Source organism: Periophthalmus magnuspinnatus, chromosome 6 (assembly GCF_009829125.3).
Source record: "Periophthalmus magnuspinnatus isolate fPerMag1 chromosome 6, fPerMag1.2.pri, whole genome shotgun sequence".
NCBI classification, from domain to species: Eukaryota; Metazoa; Chordata; class Actinopteri; order Gobiiformes; family Gobiidae; genus Periophthalmus; species Periophthalmus magnuspinnatus.
The window spans coordinates 5,431,644-5,446,253 of record NC_047131.1 but is presented as its reverse complement, the minus strand read 5'-3'; the positions used below and the strand labels follow the sequence as shown (position 1 = coordinate 5,446,253).

The following is a 14,610-nucleotide window of genomic DNA, read 5'->3' as shown; positions in this document are numbered from 1 at the left end:
AAATAAAATAATTACAATGATTTAAGGTCATATAAGTTTTTTTTACCCACATATTTCTCTCTCTCTTTTTTATTTTTTATTTTTATGACACTACAATTATGAATGTTCTGTCTTTTTTAAAAGAATACAATTTTCAACATTTAATTACATTACTTAAAATTTCTTTTATTATTTATTGACAGTATAACAAATGTTCTTTCAAGAAATAAAATCGAGGCACACTGCTGGACACTGTTTATTATTGATTTTGGCCCTGCTCATAACAGCTGACTCAACACTTTCTGACTTTGTGAATTACTTTTCCAGTCTTCCCTTCAGGGTCAATAATACATAATTTATGATCAAGTAACTCTAGGAAATGTGTGCATGGAAAGGAGAAGAGAGTAGGAAGAGCTGAAGAAAACCAGGATGGACAGGATTAGGACGTGTGGGGTTTGAGAAACGTCTCTTAAAAGATGCAACTGATTTTATAATGTAATATTTTGTGATTTAAAAAAAAAAAACGTGATTCTGTACAATGCTGATTGTAAAAGACATTCTGAATCTCAATGAGACTTCCTGGTTAAATTAAAGGTGAACAAAAAATGAGAGTGTCTTCACATGTGCTGTATAAGTGTTATGCATTAAATATGATGGTTTGCTCCTAGTGCCGTTTCAGCCATAAAAACATGCAGCCAATTACCCGAACAGAAGCATGTAGTGACTCGCTAATTAGTTCCTATAGCTCTCACTGACCCTTTAGCACACTGTGGCTGAGACAGGCTTTTAAAAAGGCTAAAATTTGTTAAAACTAATTTAAAAACCAGTAACACCACCTAGACTTGGGGCCTAGGAGCCAAATTAAAAACCACAAGTTAAAACCAAGGGGCGAGCAGTGAATTTAAAAAAGAGAATACAAGTTTATAGTGAATATATTGCAAATAAAATGTTAAAGTCACAATAAAACACTTTACTGTTAAACTTAGTCCAACTGAAAAGGCAAACATGCTCATAAACCAGGCAAATGGAGAGGGAACTGGTTGAGGCTCCAGATACTCCTCTGCTCTGCTGGCTCCTCCTGTTCCTCCTGCTCCTCCTGCTCCTCCTGCTCCTCCTGCTCCTGTAGCCTCTGGTCCTTCTGACACTGCCACTCACAGACTGACAGGGGAGGAGTATGAGTCTGAGCGGCTATTGAGAGGCCACCCGTCTGCCCTGGTTGTCTCCACCTCTGTCGTCTGTGCTTAAGCAAAAATAAATAAATAAATAAAGTTCTGTACAATTAAAATAAACTGCAAATAATCCAAAATCATATCAAACACATATAAAATAGGCCACATTCCCACAACAGTATTCACATGCAGGATCTTGCCCTGACTTTGTTTACAAGCTGTAGCCTAATTATGGGTTGTTAAGACCTTGTTGTAATTTGGCTAACTCACCTTCAGCACTATTAAGTACCTGATTAGCCTGTGATTGGCTCAATCGCTCACTATTTCAAAGGCGTGTGTATACCCCTGTAAACAACTGTCGTCTAATTCCACCGTTTCTGTTCAAAGAGGGACTCTCTTACTTCACAGAAATAGATTTCGTTAGCTGTTTCTAAAGATCCTGTCGTGCTTAAACTTTAAACCTCACCATGTTCAAAGGAGTGGTTTGTGGCTTTAAGATGAAGGTGGATGCTGACACAAAACAGAGCACAGTGTATTTACTGTAGCACAGAAGGCTACAATGAGCATTACATTGGGAAACCAAACTACCATTACACAAAAGACTGTATCAACATAGACACTCACATTCTGGTTTGCAATCTGTGGTCCATCTTCATCTTAAAGCCATCTGGACAACCCAACATTGCAAAACAAACAATACAAACAAATAAAGACTTGTACATAAAGTGCTTGTGCTTCCCGTGTCCAAATAGGACTCCCTACAGGTTTAGCATTTCGTTATTGGGTGGGATGTTCTATGTCCCAAAGCCCTAAACTTGACCAAATTAACTGTTCCTAAACCTCCAACTTTAACCTGAAATAATTTATGTCAAAAATAAACATTTGCTGAAAAAACAGGAAAAAAATTGCCCTAAACTCCAGTCCCATAATGAAATACCGAACATTTAGGAAGCCTTGTGTCCAACCAGGAAGTGAAATGATACTAGGGAAAAATATGTATAATATAGTTTAACCTGTCATACACACTTGACTGATTTGATGTTTCCACAGCGTTGGTGGTGGTGGGAGGCTGGCTGTAGTCTCAGAGGTGGATGTTCTGCCTCAGTTCCACCTCGATCTCTGGACTCTCTTTCTGCTCCAGTCCTGGACACTAGATCTGGCACGGCCCATCGTCATGGTAACTGCACCTCTAATCAACTCGGTGTGGGCCACAAATGCACTTGCTCCGCTAATCAATCCGGACATCTGTGAAAAAGAGGGCCCATGCTCCTCAGCACCAGCTCTGGGCCAGTGGGTGAAGCACTAACCAGATCATTAATCCCTGATCATTAGGGCTTATTTTCACTCAAACGCCTGAATAAAATGGTCTCCGATTCAATCTGAAGCTGTGTCTGGACCCTTTGGAGTACAAATGAATAGCTGGATTCTTTGTGAAGCCGAGACTCTGCAGTTTTGGCTTCTGCTGTCTGGGTTAGTCTAACTAGGACGCCCTGGCTCGCTAAAAGTAAAAAGAAAGAGCTGAAAACTGAGATGAAAAATCATGCTCAAGAAGAATTGTTTGAATGAGATAATTATAACGCTATGCACAAGAAAATCATATTGCAAAGGATCATTTCTGCAGTACCTAAACTACCCTAAAGTATCTCAGTACCTAAGCTACCCTTGTATTTGTATGTTTCAGTGGGTGTTTCCTTTTGGTTGGTTTCCTCTGAATCGGCCCGGTCCAGCGGAGTGCCTCCACCTGCTCTACTGCTGCAGCTCTCCGCTCATTCTCTTCAAGGTACTTCTTATACTGCATACTGCTTATACAACACACTATATTTATCTATCAAAAACGTTCACTCTCCCAGTTATTTGACCAAAAACTGTTGTCTCTTGTTCATTTTTCATTTGTTGTTTGTGTATGGCTTATTTTGCTATACAATTGCAAAAAAAGCAACAACATATTACTAAAATGTCAACTTGTGTGATTTTCCAGTTTCTTGAGCGCAGCCCGAGGACGTTACCTGACTTCCTGGTTCACCTGGGCATCACTGCGGTTGCCATGGGAACCACAGCTCACCTGGTGATGGACTCGGTGATGCTGCGATTGGTCCAGGCGGGATATGAGCTGCACCTGCCAGTCAGAGAGAACAGGGTCATGAAAATCCTCACAGCGCCAGGACTGGTCAGTCAAGAAAGAACTATTATTTTATATTTTTTAACAATTTGAATTCATTATTTTTGGTTGCTCTCGTCACCTGGCCCCTCTCCTCACCTGGTCTTTGTTCAGACTCACCTCAGACTGCTCTCTGGTCTTCTTCTGTCAGGACAGCAGTAATGTAGATAGCATCTAGTGGTGAAATGTGAGAATACAACACTGGTATATCAGCCAGTCTAAACACAGATGGCAGCTTTAAATTAATAAATGCAAATATTGACCTTTTTCTGCCCTTATCCAATCCACTTTTCCATAAATGCCACTAAACGGCACTTTCTTTGTAGTAGCACTTCTGGTTAAGCGAAAGTCCCGTTCCTTTCAATGGAGAATTTTGAAAAAGTTTCAGCGCTAAAATATTATATAAAATAGATTGGTTTGTGTCAAATCTTCAATGTTTATGTACAACAACTAGTCAACACTGCACCGATTCTCTAGGAAGCTTTAAGACGGCTCTGTAGTCCCTATAGAAATTATTTACTGTTAAGATCAGCAGCACCATACGAAATAATTCAACCCAAATAATGATGGCGATGCCCACAACACATTCTGGAATAAGGTGAATAGTTGCCGTAGTGTGGAAGTGGAAAAGTTACATTGTGCACCGTTAAAATAATATTTTGTCTCTGCAGGTTGATATTTTCGAGCTTCTGGGTTACTATGACGACACAGTGGGTCATGTGATGTGGTGAGTTGACGTGACATCACAGCATCGGTAGTCTTTTACGAGCCCACTAACAAGTCTCAGGTTTTATGGGAGTTTTCATGTTCTCAGGGTGGGACTCCTTTAGATACTCTTGTCACAATCCAACAGCGATGTACTCCTTATCTTGATTCTTCAAAGCTAAAATTGCACAGTAAAATGGCATAGACGTGTGACGTGGCATGGTAAAGTTTGCAGATGCTGGCTCCCATCATTCTGGAGCAAACAGTATAAATAAATCTAAAACTATAAATGCAGCTATTTTAATCTCTTCTATATTTGAGTTCTGTGTTTGGAGCGGATCAGAGTGATGCTTGTCTTTGTGAGAGGCTGGACTGGAGTGTGTTTTTGGTGATAAGGAAGCACAGAGACAGACAGCAGACTCAAACACTCCTGGTAAAATGCCAAAACACATCACATTTGCTTCATTATCAGCTTTTTAGGTTAATCAGAAATGACAAGCCTTTTTCTACCAACATAAACTTCAACAAAAATACACATAAAGTCAGAAAGAAAACTTGTACTTCTCTCCAAGATGTTATTGCTTTGTCTGGAATGTTCCACTGTACAGTATTAAACTTGTCTATCTCCATGGTGACAAGCAGCACCAGCTCAAGTTACAGGTCAGATCTTTGAAGAGGCGACCCTGCTCACAGTAAGAATGCCTGTTTTTCAAAGTATTTTTGAGCAATACAAACACCTGTGAAATAACTATATGTTTAATGCTGAATTGTGGAACATTCCAGCTAGAACAATAATATTACGTATACTTATTGGTACTTCAGTGAACATTTTTACCTAATGGTGAGACGGTGTAATCCCTCGTTTGTCCAGGACTGCTTCAGTGTAGAGGCCGTTTCAGTGCTAATCATCTGGACACTGTGTTTGCGATCAAGACGTTTCAGCTCCCATCCAGAAACAATCTTCAGTTTGTGGTCAAAACGTATTCTTCACTTTCCTAATACATTCCTAGAACCTTAAGTATTCACTAAGATGAGTGAAGCATTTTTCCAAGGCCATAGAGTTTTGTACCTGCTAACAACACTTACCCTGTTTACAACAACTAGCCGGCAAACAACGATTAGCCTGCAAACAACACTTACCCTGCTAACAATAACTAGCCTGCTAACAACAACTAGCCTGTTAACAGCAACTAGCCTGCTAACAACAACTAGCCTGCTTACAACAACTAGCCTACTAAAAGCGTGTTTCCTGGTTCACAGACAATAAAAATAGGCGATGGACACAAACTGAACATAACCACTTTGACCCATTGCTGCACTATTGTATTGATTTTATGGTATTTAACTGTGGAGCAGATATGGAGTACTTGCAAATATGCATTTATAGGTTTCTTCTTTCTCTTTTCGCAGGTCTGTCCCATACTTCTTGGTGCTTTTCCTTTACTTTGGTGGATGTTTCTGTCATAAAAAACAACAGCAGAAAATGCCCAGAGCTGCCTGGATCCTCATGCTGCCAAACGCACTCTACATCTGGTCAGAATAATCACATTTTTTTCAATAAAAGTGCTGTACCTTGCAACTGTATAAAAAACACAAAAACAAAAAACAAGAAAATACGAATTAGATCATTTTAAACAGTTTGCACTGGTCTGAAGTTATTCCTCACTTAATGCATTCCTAACGTCCTAATTATTCACCACAATGAGTTTAGAAGTACTTTTCACAACTCTCAGAGGCCATCACTGTAATACTGCAACTGTATCACTGTAACAACTAGCATGCTAACAGCACACCAGCCTTACTTCCTGGTTTGTGCACAATAAAAACGCTTTGTAATTAGATGGAGAAAGTAATTTGACGGAGAAAGCATATTTTTATTATTATGTTGAGCCCAGAACTACATCAGGTATAATCTAGGACTTAACCAGATATATACAAGGATTAAACCAGAACTTAAAGGTACAGTAGGCATTTTCTGGAGGTGGCACGTCATCTTCATTCCATGGAAAAGTTAAAACTATGCATCAGAACATTTTCCATGGAGATAAATATGTTTAATGCCAAACTGTGGAATATTACATAACAAAATTTCCATGGAAACAAATGGAGCAAGTAGAGGCACTACTACCAGGAGAAACAAGAGTCAGGTTTGTGGAGATGCAAGCCTGCTCTAGGGCAATAAACACAAGCAAAATGCAAAGACATGGTTTTCTATTGTTTGGATATAAAGTTACATACTGTGGCTTTAATCCAGACTAAACTTGCAGAGTGCAGGTCATATTTTGCCTATGTTTTGCCTATACTGTAGTCCACATAGTACCTCTGAAAATAACTTCAGAATGTATTACACAAATATACCTCTGTTCTACTACAATAACCTTGACGACTTAATGAATGTCATTATATAAACATATGAGGCACAGTGAATATCCAAAGTTATTAAATCTAATGTACAAAGCAGTGGGTCGTTAGTCTTTAACAACGCATGTCACATAAGGACGGCTGCGGTAGCTCCTCGTGCTAATTAGCGTGTTAGCGTGCCTCAGGTGACAAAATTTGCATGTTGCTTTGATTCATGGCTTTGTTAAACCTGCAGCGTTTTTAACCGGGCTGGTGCATTGACGTGATTAGACCTCTCAAGAGAACGCACAACGTTTGTATCTGTTTTAGCATTATCTTAAAGCCCTGGGTATTTACCTAACACCTGCTTGGATGTATATAGCCTATAGGGGTGTATTTAGGCCTAATTGGCTCTGTGGACAGCAGCGCCTGGCAACCTCACTGTTAGCATCACTACTTCCTGTCCAATTTGATCTCTATGAGGGTTTTGTAGAGTCATGCTGAAATGAATGAATATTTAAAGATGAGGCAGTGACAGGGAGCAGCGGGTGAATGTCACAGACGACACTACATAACCACTGTGCTTCAAAAGAGAGATGTGTGAGTCTCAATGCTGACGCTAATGCTGATTTTGAGGCATAATAAATATTAAAACAACACCACAAACATGTGACAGAAAACATAAAATAGCAACATGTGTAGTCTTCATATGGCACAGTTTCTAAAGGGCAGGGCTATGATTGGTCTAAATGTAAGATTCAAGTTTACAGCCCCTTCATTGGCCTGCTTGTCTCCATGGAGATGTTATGTTTTGCCTGTAATGTTCCCCAGTGTGCGTTAAAGAGCTGATCTAACCAGTAACTTGGTCTGTAGCGTCATCTGCTTTTCTTTTTTGAGATGTGAGTTTAAGGTTTAGTGTCTTAAAACATTCTAGGCAAAGCAATAACATCTCCATGACAACAAGCAGGTAGAGCACTTTCCACCAGAAATGTTACATAGTACACCTTTTAATAGTCTTTTTCCATACTCCCTTTAGGCTGTATGTGATAAAATGTGCCTGTAAACATCTTGGCTGAGGTTCAAATAGGCTACGGCACAAACCTTGAATGAACTGTAGAATTAACCAAAAAAAAAAAAAAAAGATTCAGGAATATGATTATATACACTGATTTTTGATTGTTTTAATTATAGATGTTTGACTGAGTATTCTAATTTTGCCATAAAACAACACTGTGATACTGTCCATTCTTCAGTGTCCTTCGTTGACATGTAAACACACCATCTGTCACTGCTGCAGCACACATCAGCATTAAACAGGTGCTGTAGAGCAGTGTCCTCTGTACGGGGGCTGAGGAGGGTCTAATTTCACTCAGGTGTGATCTGTGGACTCACTTGTAACTGAGTCAGTGTGAGAATGTGCATTATGTATGAGACACTACACAGAGACAGGACTAATAAGGACTCTTAACAAAGTCCAGAGTGTGGTCTTTGTTTAAAACTACACTAAAAGAAGCTTAAGCAAAGTTGACTTCTATGAGCTTTTTCCCAGGTTGGTTTTCTATGACATACAAAACATTGACTCTATTTGCCGGAGTACCTCATTTTGCATCAATTTTCAGGTTTAAAGCAGCCTTTTTTAGATACTGAAGTGAACCTGAGGGCACAGCCAAAGAGACTTTTCAGCTCAGACAAGTTGATGAGAAATAAAAAAAAAAAAGGGACATGGTATATTTGAGAGCAGACGCCCGAAACTTGTTAACGTGTGGCCAATTCCATTCAGATTTTTTAACTCTGGCGCCTGACGTCTATGACTGTGTCCCTCATAGACGTTGCGCGTAAAGCAGACACCCCTGACACTGCGGTCTGAACGCAGCATTAGTTGAAAACACATCATTTACTCATTTACAAAAAATCCTGAGTACGACATCTTTAATCTGTACTTTGCCCCTGTCCTGACCCCTGTGGCAGGTTTGTGGTGACTGAGAGGCAGACCTTCATCCTTTTCCTCTTCACGTGTTTTGCCATGGTTGCTACAGTGATGCAACAGAGGAGGCGGGGCTTCGTCACTAACGGCAACGGCCTCTTCATGATCCTCAGGTAAAAAAATATTTTATCTCTGTAAAGGCCCATTATAAAGTTATGGAGTTAATTTGATTAACTAAGATTCAGGAGCATCCCACACCTCCACCTCCTCCTGCTCCTCTCCAGCGAACCACGGTTCAATTACCTCTAATTACCCAGAAGCCCTATTTATACAAGCCTGTCCCAGCAACACTATTGATCTTAATAGATTCTTTTTCCAGATCAGCGTTCACCTTGGTTTTTCTATTCGACGGTATGGAGTCAATGCATATACTTTATTCAAATACAGAAAGTACTGTGCAAAAAGTATTGAGTACCATGACAAACTGTATGAAATTCAAATGGGGAAAATGTTTTGAAAGCTGCTTCAGGATCATTAATCCAGATGCATGGCCTTATGAAGCAAGAGATTTAATTAGGAAGAAAACAAATAAAAGTGTATTCCTCTGGGAGCATTAAAAACATTTTCATTGATGTTGTTTAGGGTATATTTCCTGACATTTCCCTGTAAACAAGTCGTTCATTATTAACTTGACATTTTGAATGACTCTTAAGGTATAGATTTACACACACAGCAATGGGATGATTATTTGGCTCTTAATCTGATTTATGCCAGTCATAAACAAGAAATAACTCAAGAAAGGTTTCATTTTGTTTTAGGCTGTTTTCCTTAGGTCAACCCTCTTCTCTGCGTCCTCTTTTCTCATACAAATGAACTCAATGTTTTCAAACTTCATTTGAGTGTTAATGATCCCAAATTATGCAAACTGACTGCAAGATTTTAGCCATGTTAGGGTGTTGTTACCTCCTCAAAAACACACCTGGAGTTGTGTTTTGGTTCATCCACATGTTTGAGTAATGCTGGATTGTCTCCAAAGCTCAAAATGCTCTGTTCCACCTTGTGATGTCATGATGTCAAGTTACCAGCTTTTATCTTTTACCTTTTGTTTAGTAGAGATTGGCAATCCCAGGGTTGAAATGATCCAAATGATTAAAAATGCCATGTAGCTACTAGATAAGATAAAAGCTCTTAAAACAATCTGCTTGCTATTATAAAAAAAAACAAAAAAACAAAACAAAAAAAAAACACTATGAAGGGGCGAGACCAGTCAGTTCTGCAGTTTTGAACAAGAAATAAATGGCCCTCCTTCTGTTATTAAGCTTTTGTAAATAAATATTGGGGTTTTCAATGAGGATAATATGTCTTTAAAATATAATCTTATACTCCACAGTTTCTCCATTGCCCTGTTGCTTGTTATTCCCTGGTCGTCCTGTTGGTGGCATGATGAGGTTCTGAGGAGGAAACACAGAGGTCTGCTGTTCATCCCTCAGCCCAGAACTGTCTTCAGCCTCCACTTTCAGAAACTCATGTTCTGACAGAGAATATCACTCCGATGGACACACATGGACGACCAGCACTTCAGATAATGTAATATAGTCACCTTGTTTTAATGTTGTTTATCAAAACCAGAGAAACATGCAAACTTCTCAGAGAAAGGCCCGGGATTCGAACCTGGAACCTTCTTGATTTAAGGCGAGAGTCACCCCTTTTTTGCATGTTCTTCTAGTGTTTGATGGATCTCCTCTGGGTGCTATGAAAACAAACCAAACCAAAATACATTTAGTATTTTTTAGGACAATAAAGTAAACCTGACATTGTGTGTTCACTTCTCATGAGCCTGAAATGCTCTGTCTCACCTGCTGATGTCACGGGGTGTTTTTAAAGTCCACACACCTTCAATACGTGGGATTTGAGATAAAAGAGATTTGCGATATCTTAAAATTCAACAGTTTTAGTTTTGTGTCACTGGTTATACAATCATTAAATCATTTCATTACGTTCCGATTATGGTCTCCATGGTAACTCACATCAGATTTTGTGATTTACATGTCATTTGAATAATCTTAAAGGTCCAGAAATCAGATCCTCATCAGATTTTGCAAATGAACATAGCCACCGCTGTTTCCATAAGCCCCCACCACTACCTTCTGTTCCATTTCTGTATACTCTCTTGGATTATTTATTCTAATGCACGCACACACATGAAATTAGACATGGAGTTTTAAATATTTATTCTTCTGCAAGACCATCCGTTGGCAAAACCTTTACCTCGACGGAAACGCTCAGCAAACACACTTCCTGAGCGTTTTTTAAATAATTGTTTACAGCCCATAAAGACCTCCAAGCACTGTTATTTTAGCATTAGACAGAACACAGTGGAATTACAATGACATATCTGTGTTTTAGCGAGGCCCTTTCTCTCTCCAGCCTCAACTGTTCACATTTCTTAAAGGAACATTACATGAGTCATTATTTACCTGTTCCAAGTGTATTTGTCCAATGCTTGTATTTTCTACGTTATATAAGCCGCATCCTTCACACTAGATAAACTTCATACTTACCACTTTGTGCATGCAACTAAAAAATACCATCACTTTTTGTTTACTTTTTGTGTTCTGGTTCTCAAACGTATCTAAATTATCCAGTTATAAAGTTTCTCATTTTGGGTTGCCAGATCTGACGACTAAAACCAGTTGTCTTTGGTATATTACAGATAATGGAAATCCAGGTTTAGTTGTGATTGTTAAACCAGTAGCACAGTACATTCGACATATTCAAGTTAATGTTTAGCATCTTAAAGGCCCATTTTCCATGCATATATCTACAAGTCACACTTTTTTTTCTTTTCATAGTTTGGCCAGGGGTGTGACTTATGGAATTATACTCCGGAGCGATTTATAGTCCGGAAAATACGGTATATAGTATAAGCTCTTGAGGTCAAACTATGTCAGCTGTGTGGTGTCTGCATCTAACTGTGACATCTTTTATTGTCCGATAATCAAGAAGTGGGCGTTAGCATGCTAGTTGTGGTTACCTTTACTGTCACGGCAAAACTCTGCTCTGGTCTTGTGAAAAACGTTTATTGTGGTGGAGAATTTGCTCGGAATGCAAAAGGTAACTGAGGAATAACTTTGGACCAGTGTTTCAAATTAACTAGTTTCATGTTTTTAAGACGGTAAAAATCGGGTATACTTTTAAAATCTGCATTGGTTAAAAAAACATGGAAACTGTGATAATGTGACGACACAATCCCGAGCTCTATATTGATCTGACTATACATTACTGGCTGCTGGTATATGCAGTTTGTGATATTGACTCTCAAACGCAGACTCCCCTCGGCCTGAGCTACGTTTCCTGGCAGTGAACAGCAGGTGGCACTGACAGGATTAATGCACTGCTTTTTAAATCAGGTTTATTATTATCATATATGTCGCACGTCAGCAGGAAAATCCCACAGAAAGCTCGCTCATGCATACTGTCACATGGACAAAAATAGCTGCACCTCTCAGGGCTGGGTCCTTTTCTCACCGACCGAATGACATCACGACACACACATGCACAGATAACAGCCAGCGGAATATGCTGCAATGTAAAGATATGTATGTGTAAAGTAAATAAAATAAATAAATGAAATGCATGTACAGCAAATCTTAATCCGCTTACACAGTGGGTTAGCATTAGCATAGGACATGGTATTTAGTAGACCACAGTGGCTGAGCTAGTGAGAAAGTTGAAGGTAGTTTTTTCGTGTAAACAACAAAATATTCAGTGTCCACAGGGTTATAAAACATGCTAACCCTGTAGTTTAGTTTTTACAAAGTCCATTTTAAATAGTTTGCAGTGATCCAAAGTTATTCCCCTTTTGGTTTATGCATTCTGAGCTTCCTAATTATTCACCGCGATGAGTTTATAATTGCTTTTCAGTGAGGAGTTGTGCTGCGATGGCAAGCTAACACCATTTAGTGTGCTTACAGTGCAACATAACACTTCATAATTCGATGCAGACAGTACACAGTGGACTTATTTTGTCCTCAGGAGCTGCTTATACAAAATCTATGCAGTATATATGTGCATTGGGGAAAGACTGTTTGCTCACATGGGAAACAGGGTACAGGATCCTGTGCGCTGTCAGCTGAATCTTTATTTAGAATCTTAATGGCAAATCACGTTACAGTTTGTATAATTGAACAGAGTGGCTCAGCCCGGTGGGAGTCAAAGAGCTGATTTATGGCTCCAAAGCACAGTATCATGTTTTGTACCATATTTTCCGTAGTATAAGTCGCACTTTTTTTTTCATAGTTTGTCTTCGTGTGCGACTGTCAAGATTCCAGTCTGCCTCGTGTTTTGTGCTGTTTTCCCCCTCCCTTCTGTGTCAGAGCCTGGAGCTGGGCGGAAACTTGGGCTGCTCCCGTGCACACCTGCAACTAATCCACAATCAAGCTACACCCGGGGAGGACGAAGGGACTGAGAACCTGACACTCAGCGCCAGATCGTCCACAGTGGTACAGCTCTACTTGGCTCATTCTCATGTTTTTGCATTTGACACTCTTTTCTAAGTTGGATGTTTTTCCTCCTCATCAGATCCCATTCCGTGGACCCGCTCAGCTCCTCTGTCTCCGACCCAGCTTTCCAAAACCGTTAGGAACCTCACACCCTCCAACCCAGCTCACCTCTACCGGTTCTGCTCACCTCGTCTCTGACCCCGCTGTCCACGATCCTGCTCTCACCTCTCTGATCAATCTGCCTTCATTTGCACATTTCTAAGCTGTAAATAAACACTTTTAAACTATTCCCCGAGTTCTGTATCTTTGGTTCCCCTGTCAGTCGTTACAACAGCGACTTATATGTGAAATTATTTAAATATATCATTACAGATCTTCGTTATTGTCTGTATTGTATCTACTACTCCTGCGCCATTGACATCTTAAAATTTTAACATTACGGAAATTTAAAAGACAACTGAGAAAGACTGAACAAAAATGCCCCCTAAAAAAAATCGTATTCTGCTAAATCTGAGTCATACCAGACACATCTATCTATGCTTCATGTAGCTGAATATATATAAATGTGTTACGTTGGCGTGCTGTACTGCTATTCAGCCTGTTGTTCTCCATTTTATTATTATTATAACTTGCCTTGGTCTCGGATTTTGTAAAATAAATTTACCCAAAAAATGCGACTTGTAGTCTAATACGACTTATATATGTTTTTTTCTTCATTATTATACATTTTTTGGCTGGTGTGACTTATACTCCAGAGCGACTTATGATCCAGAAAATATGGTAACTGTTCTTACTTTATGAGTTGCTATTCCCATGATGTTTGCTCTATTTCAAATCAGATTTAAATGCAACGCTGTAATCAAACTCCTCTGGCAACACTTGGGGAAAGACACCGAAGCCTGGCCTTGCCCTGCTCAATATTCATGTTGTGTAAATAAACCCACAGGAGAGTACTTCCATAGTGTCGGAGAGCGTCCCGTCTCCACCGTCACATAGTTTGAATTACCAATGCTCTTAAATATGTCCAGCCAATTATTCAGTTCAACAGCTGTCGGCAACACTGCTGACTCATTTCCAACAAAGTAATATAAAAATGTATTGAAAAATGCCACTGTATCCCATGATAATTAAAGAATGCAGTAATTAAATGCTAACACCCTCACTGTATCCTACCAGGCCACTCGTTATTCCAACAATGAGTAACCGTGTACTTTGCCAGCTCTGTTAAAATGTATTATTCATGTGGAAGAAGAACAGATGTGAGAAAACCATTCCCAAAAGTACAATGTAATGAAACACTGACTTCCCTCTCCTGAATCGGGCAGTACAAAGTGGAGTCACATCTGGGGAGTGTGTGATCTGTCGTACTGAATCATGAACGACTTTTCCCTGGATGGAGTCAGATTGTAGTATAATCATGTAATCATTTTGTCTTTTCCTCACAGTTTACACTAAAAACGACACTGCACCATATTAATTTTAAGAGATTTCTGAACCTTTAGGAGCAAAAATAATAATTAGCTGCTTCTCTGTCTAATGGGTAGAATGAGAAGCAGCTAATTATGATTTTTTTTGTTCATATGTCTGTGCCTGGACTATATGAGCAATGAAGTTTCTAGTTATCTTGGTCATTTCGGTAAAACACAATAAAACGTAAATTCAAGTGTTTAAATGCTCTATATTACATACCTGGAGCTGTGTTTTGTTTCATTCACACATGTTTGAGTAACAGTTTATTATTATATGTCTACTTCTCCGAAGCTCAAAATGCTCTGGTCCACCTTATGATGTCATGAAGTGGTAGTTTTCAAGTTAAAAGCTCCTTTTACCTTT

General features: G+C 39.3%; 1 protein-coding gene across 1 annotated transcript; it reads left to right on the top strand.

The window, feature by feature from the left end:
- Positions 1 to 2,322: 2,322 nt before the first annotated feature.
- On the top strand, positions 2,323 to 9,810 carry cln6b (CLN6 transmembrane ER protein b). Its single transcript, XM_033968287.1, has 7 exons — positions 2,323 to 2,442; positions 2,830 to 2,928; positions 3,127 to 3,315; positions 3,978 to 4,033; positions 5,422 to 5,544; positions 8,320 to 8,448; positions 9,666 to 9,810. The coding sequence occupies exons 1-7, from the start codon at positions 2,323 to 2,325 to the stop codon at positions 9,808 to 9,810; spliced, it is 861 nt and encodes a 286-aa protein (XP_033824178.1).
- Positions 9,811 to 14,610: the final 4,800 nt, after the last annotated feature.

Coding starts and splice junctions, on each gene's coding strand:
- cln6b (XM_033968287.1), top strand. CDS start 2,323: ATGGTAACTGCACCTCTAATCAACTCGGTGTGGGCCACAAATGCACTT. Junction 3,316..3,977: donor TCCTCACAGCGCCAGGACTG/GTCAGTCAAGAA, acceptor TTGTCTCTGCAG/GTTGATATTTTCGAGCTTCT. Junction 4,034..5,421: donor ACAGTGGGTCATGTGATGTG/GTGAGTTGACGT, acceptor CTCTTTTCGCAG/GTCTGTCCCATACTTCTTGG.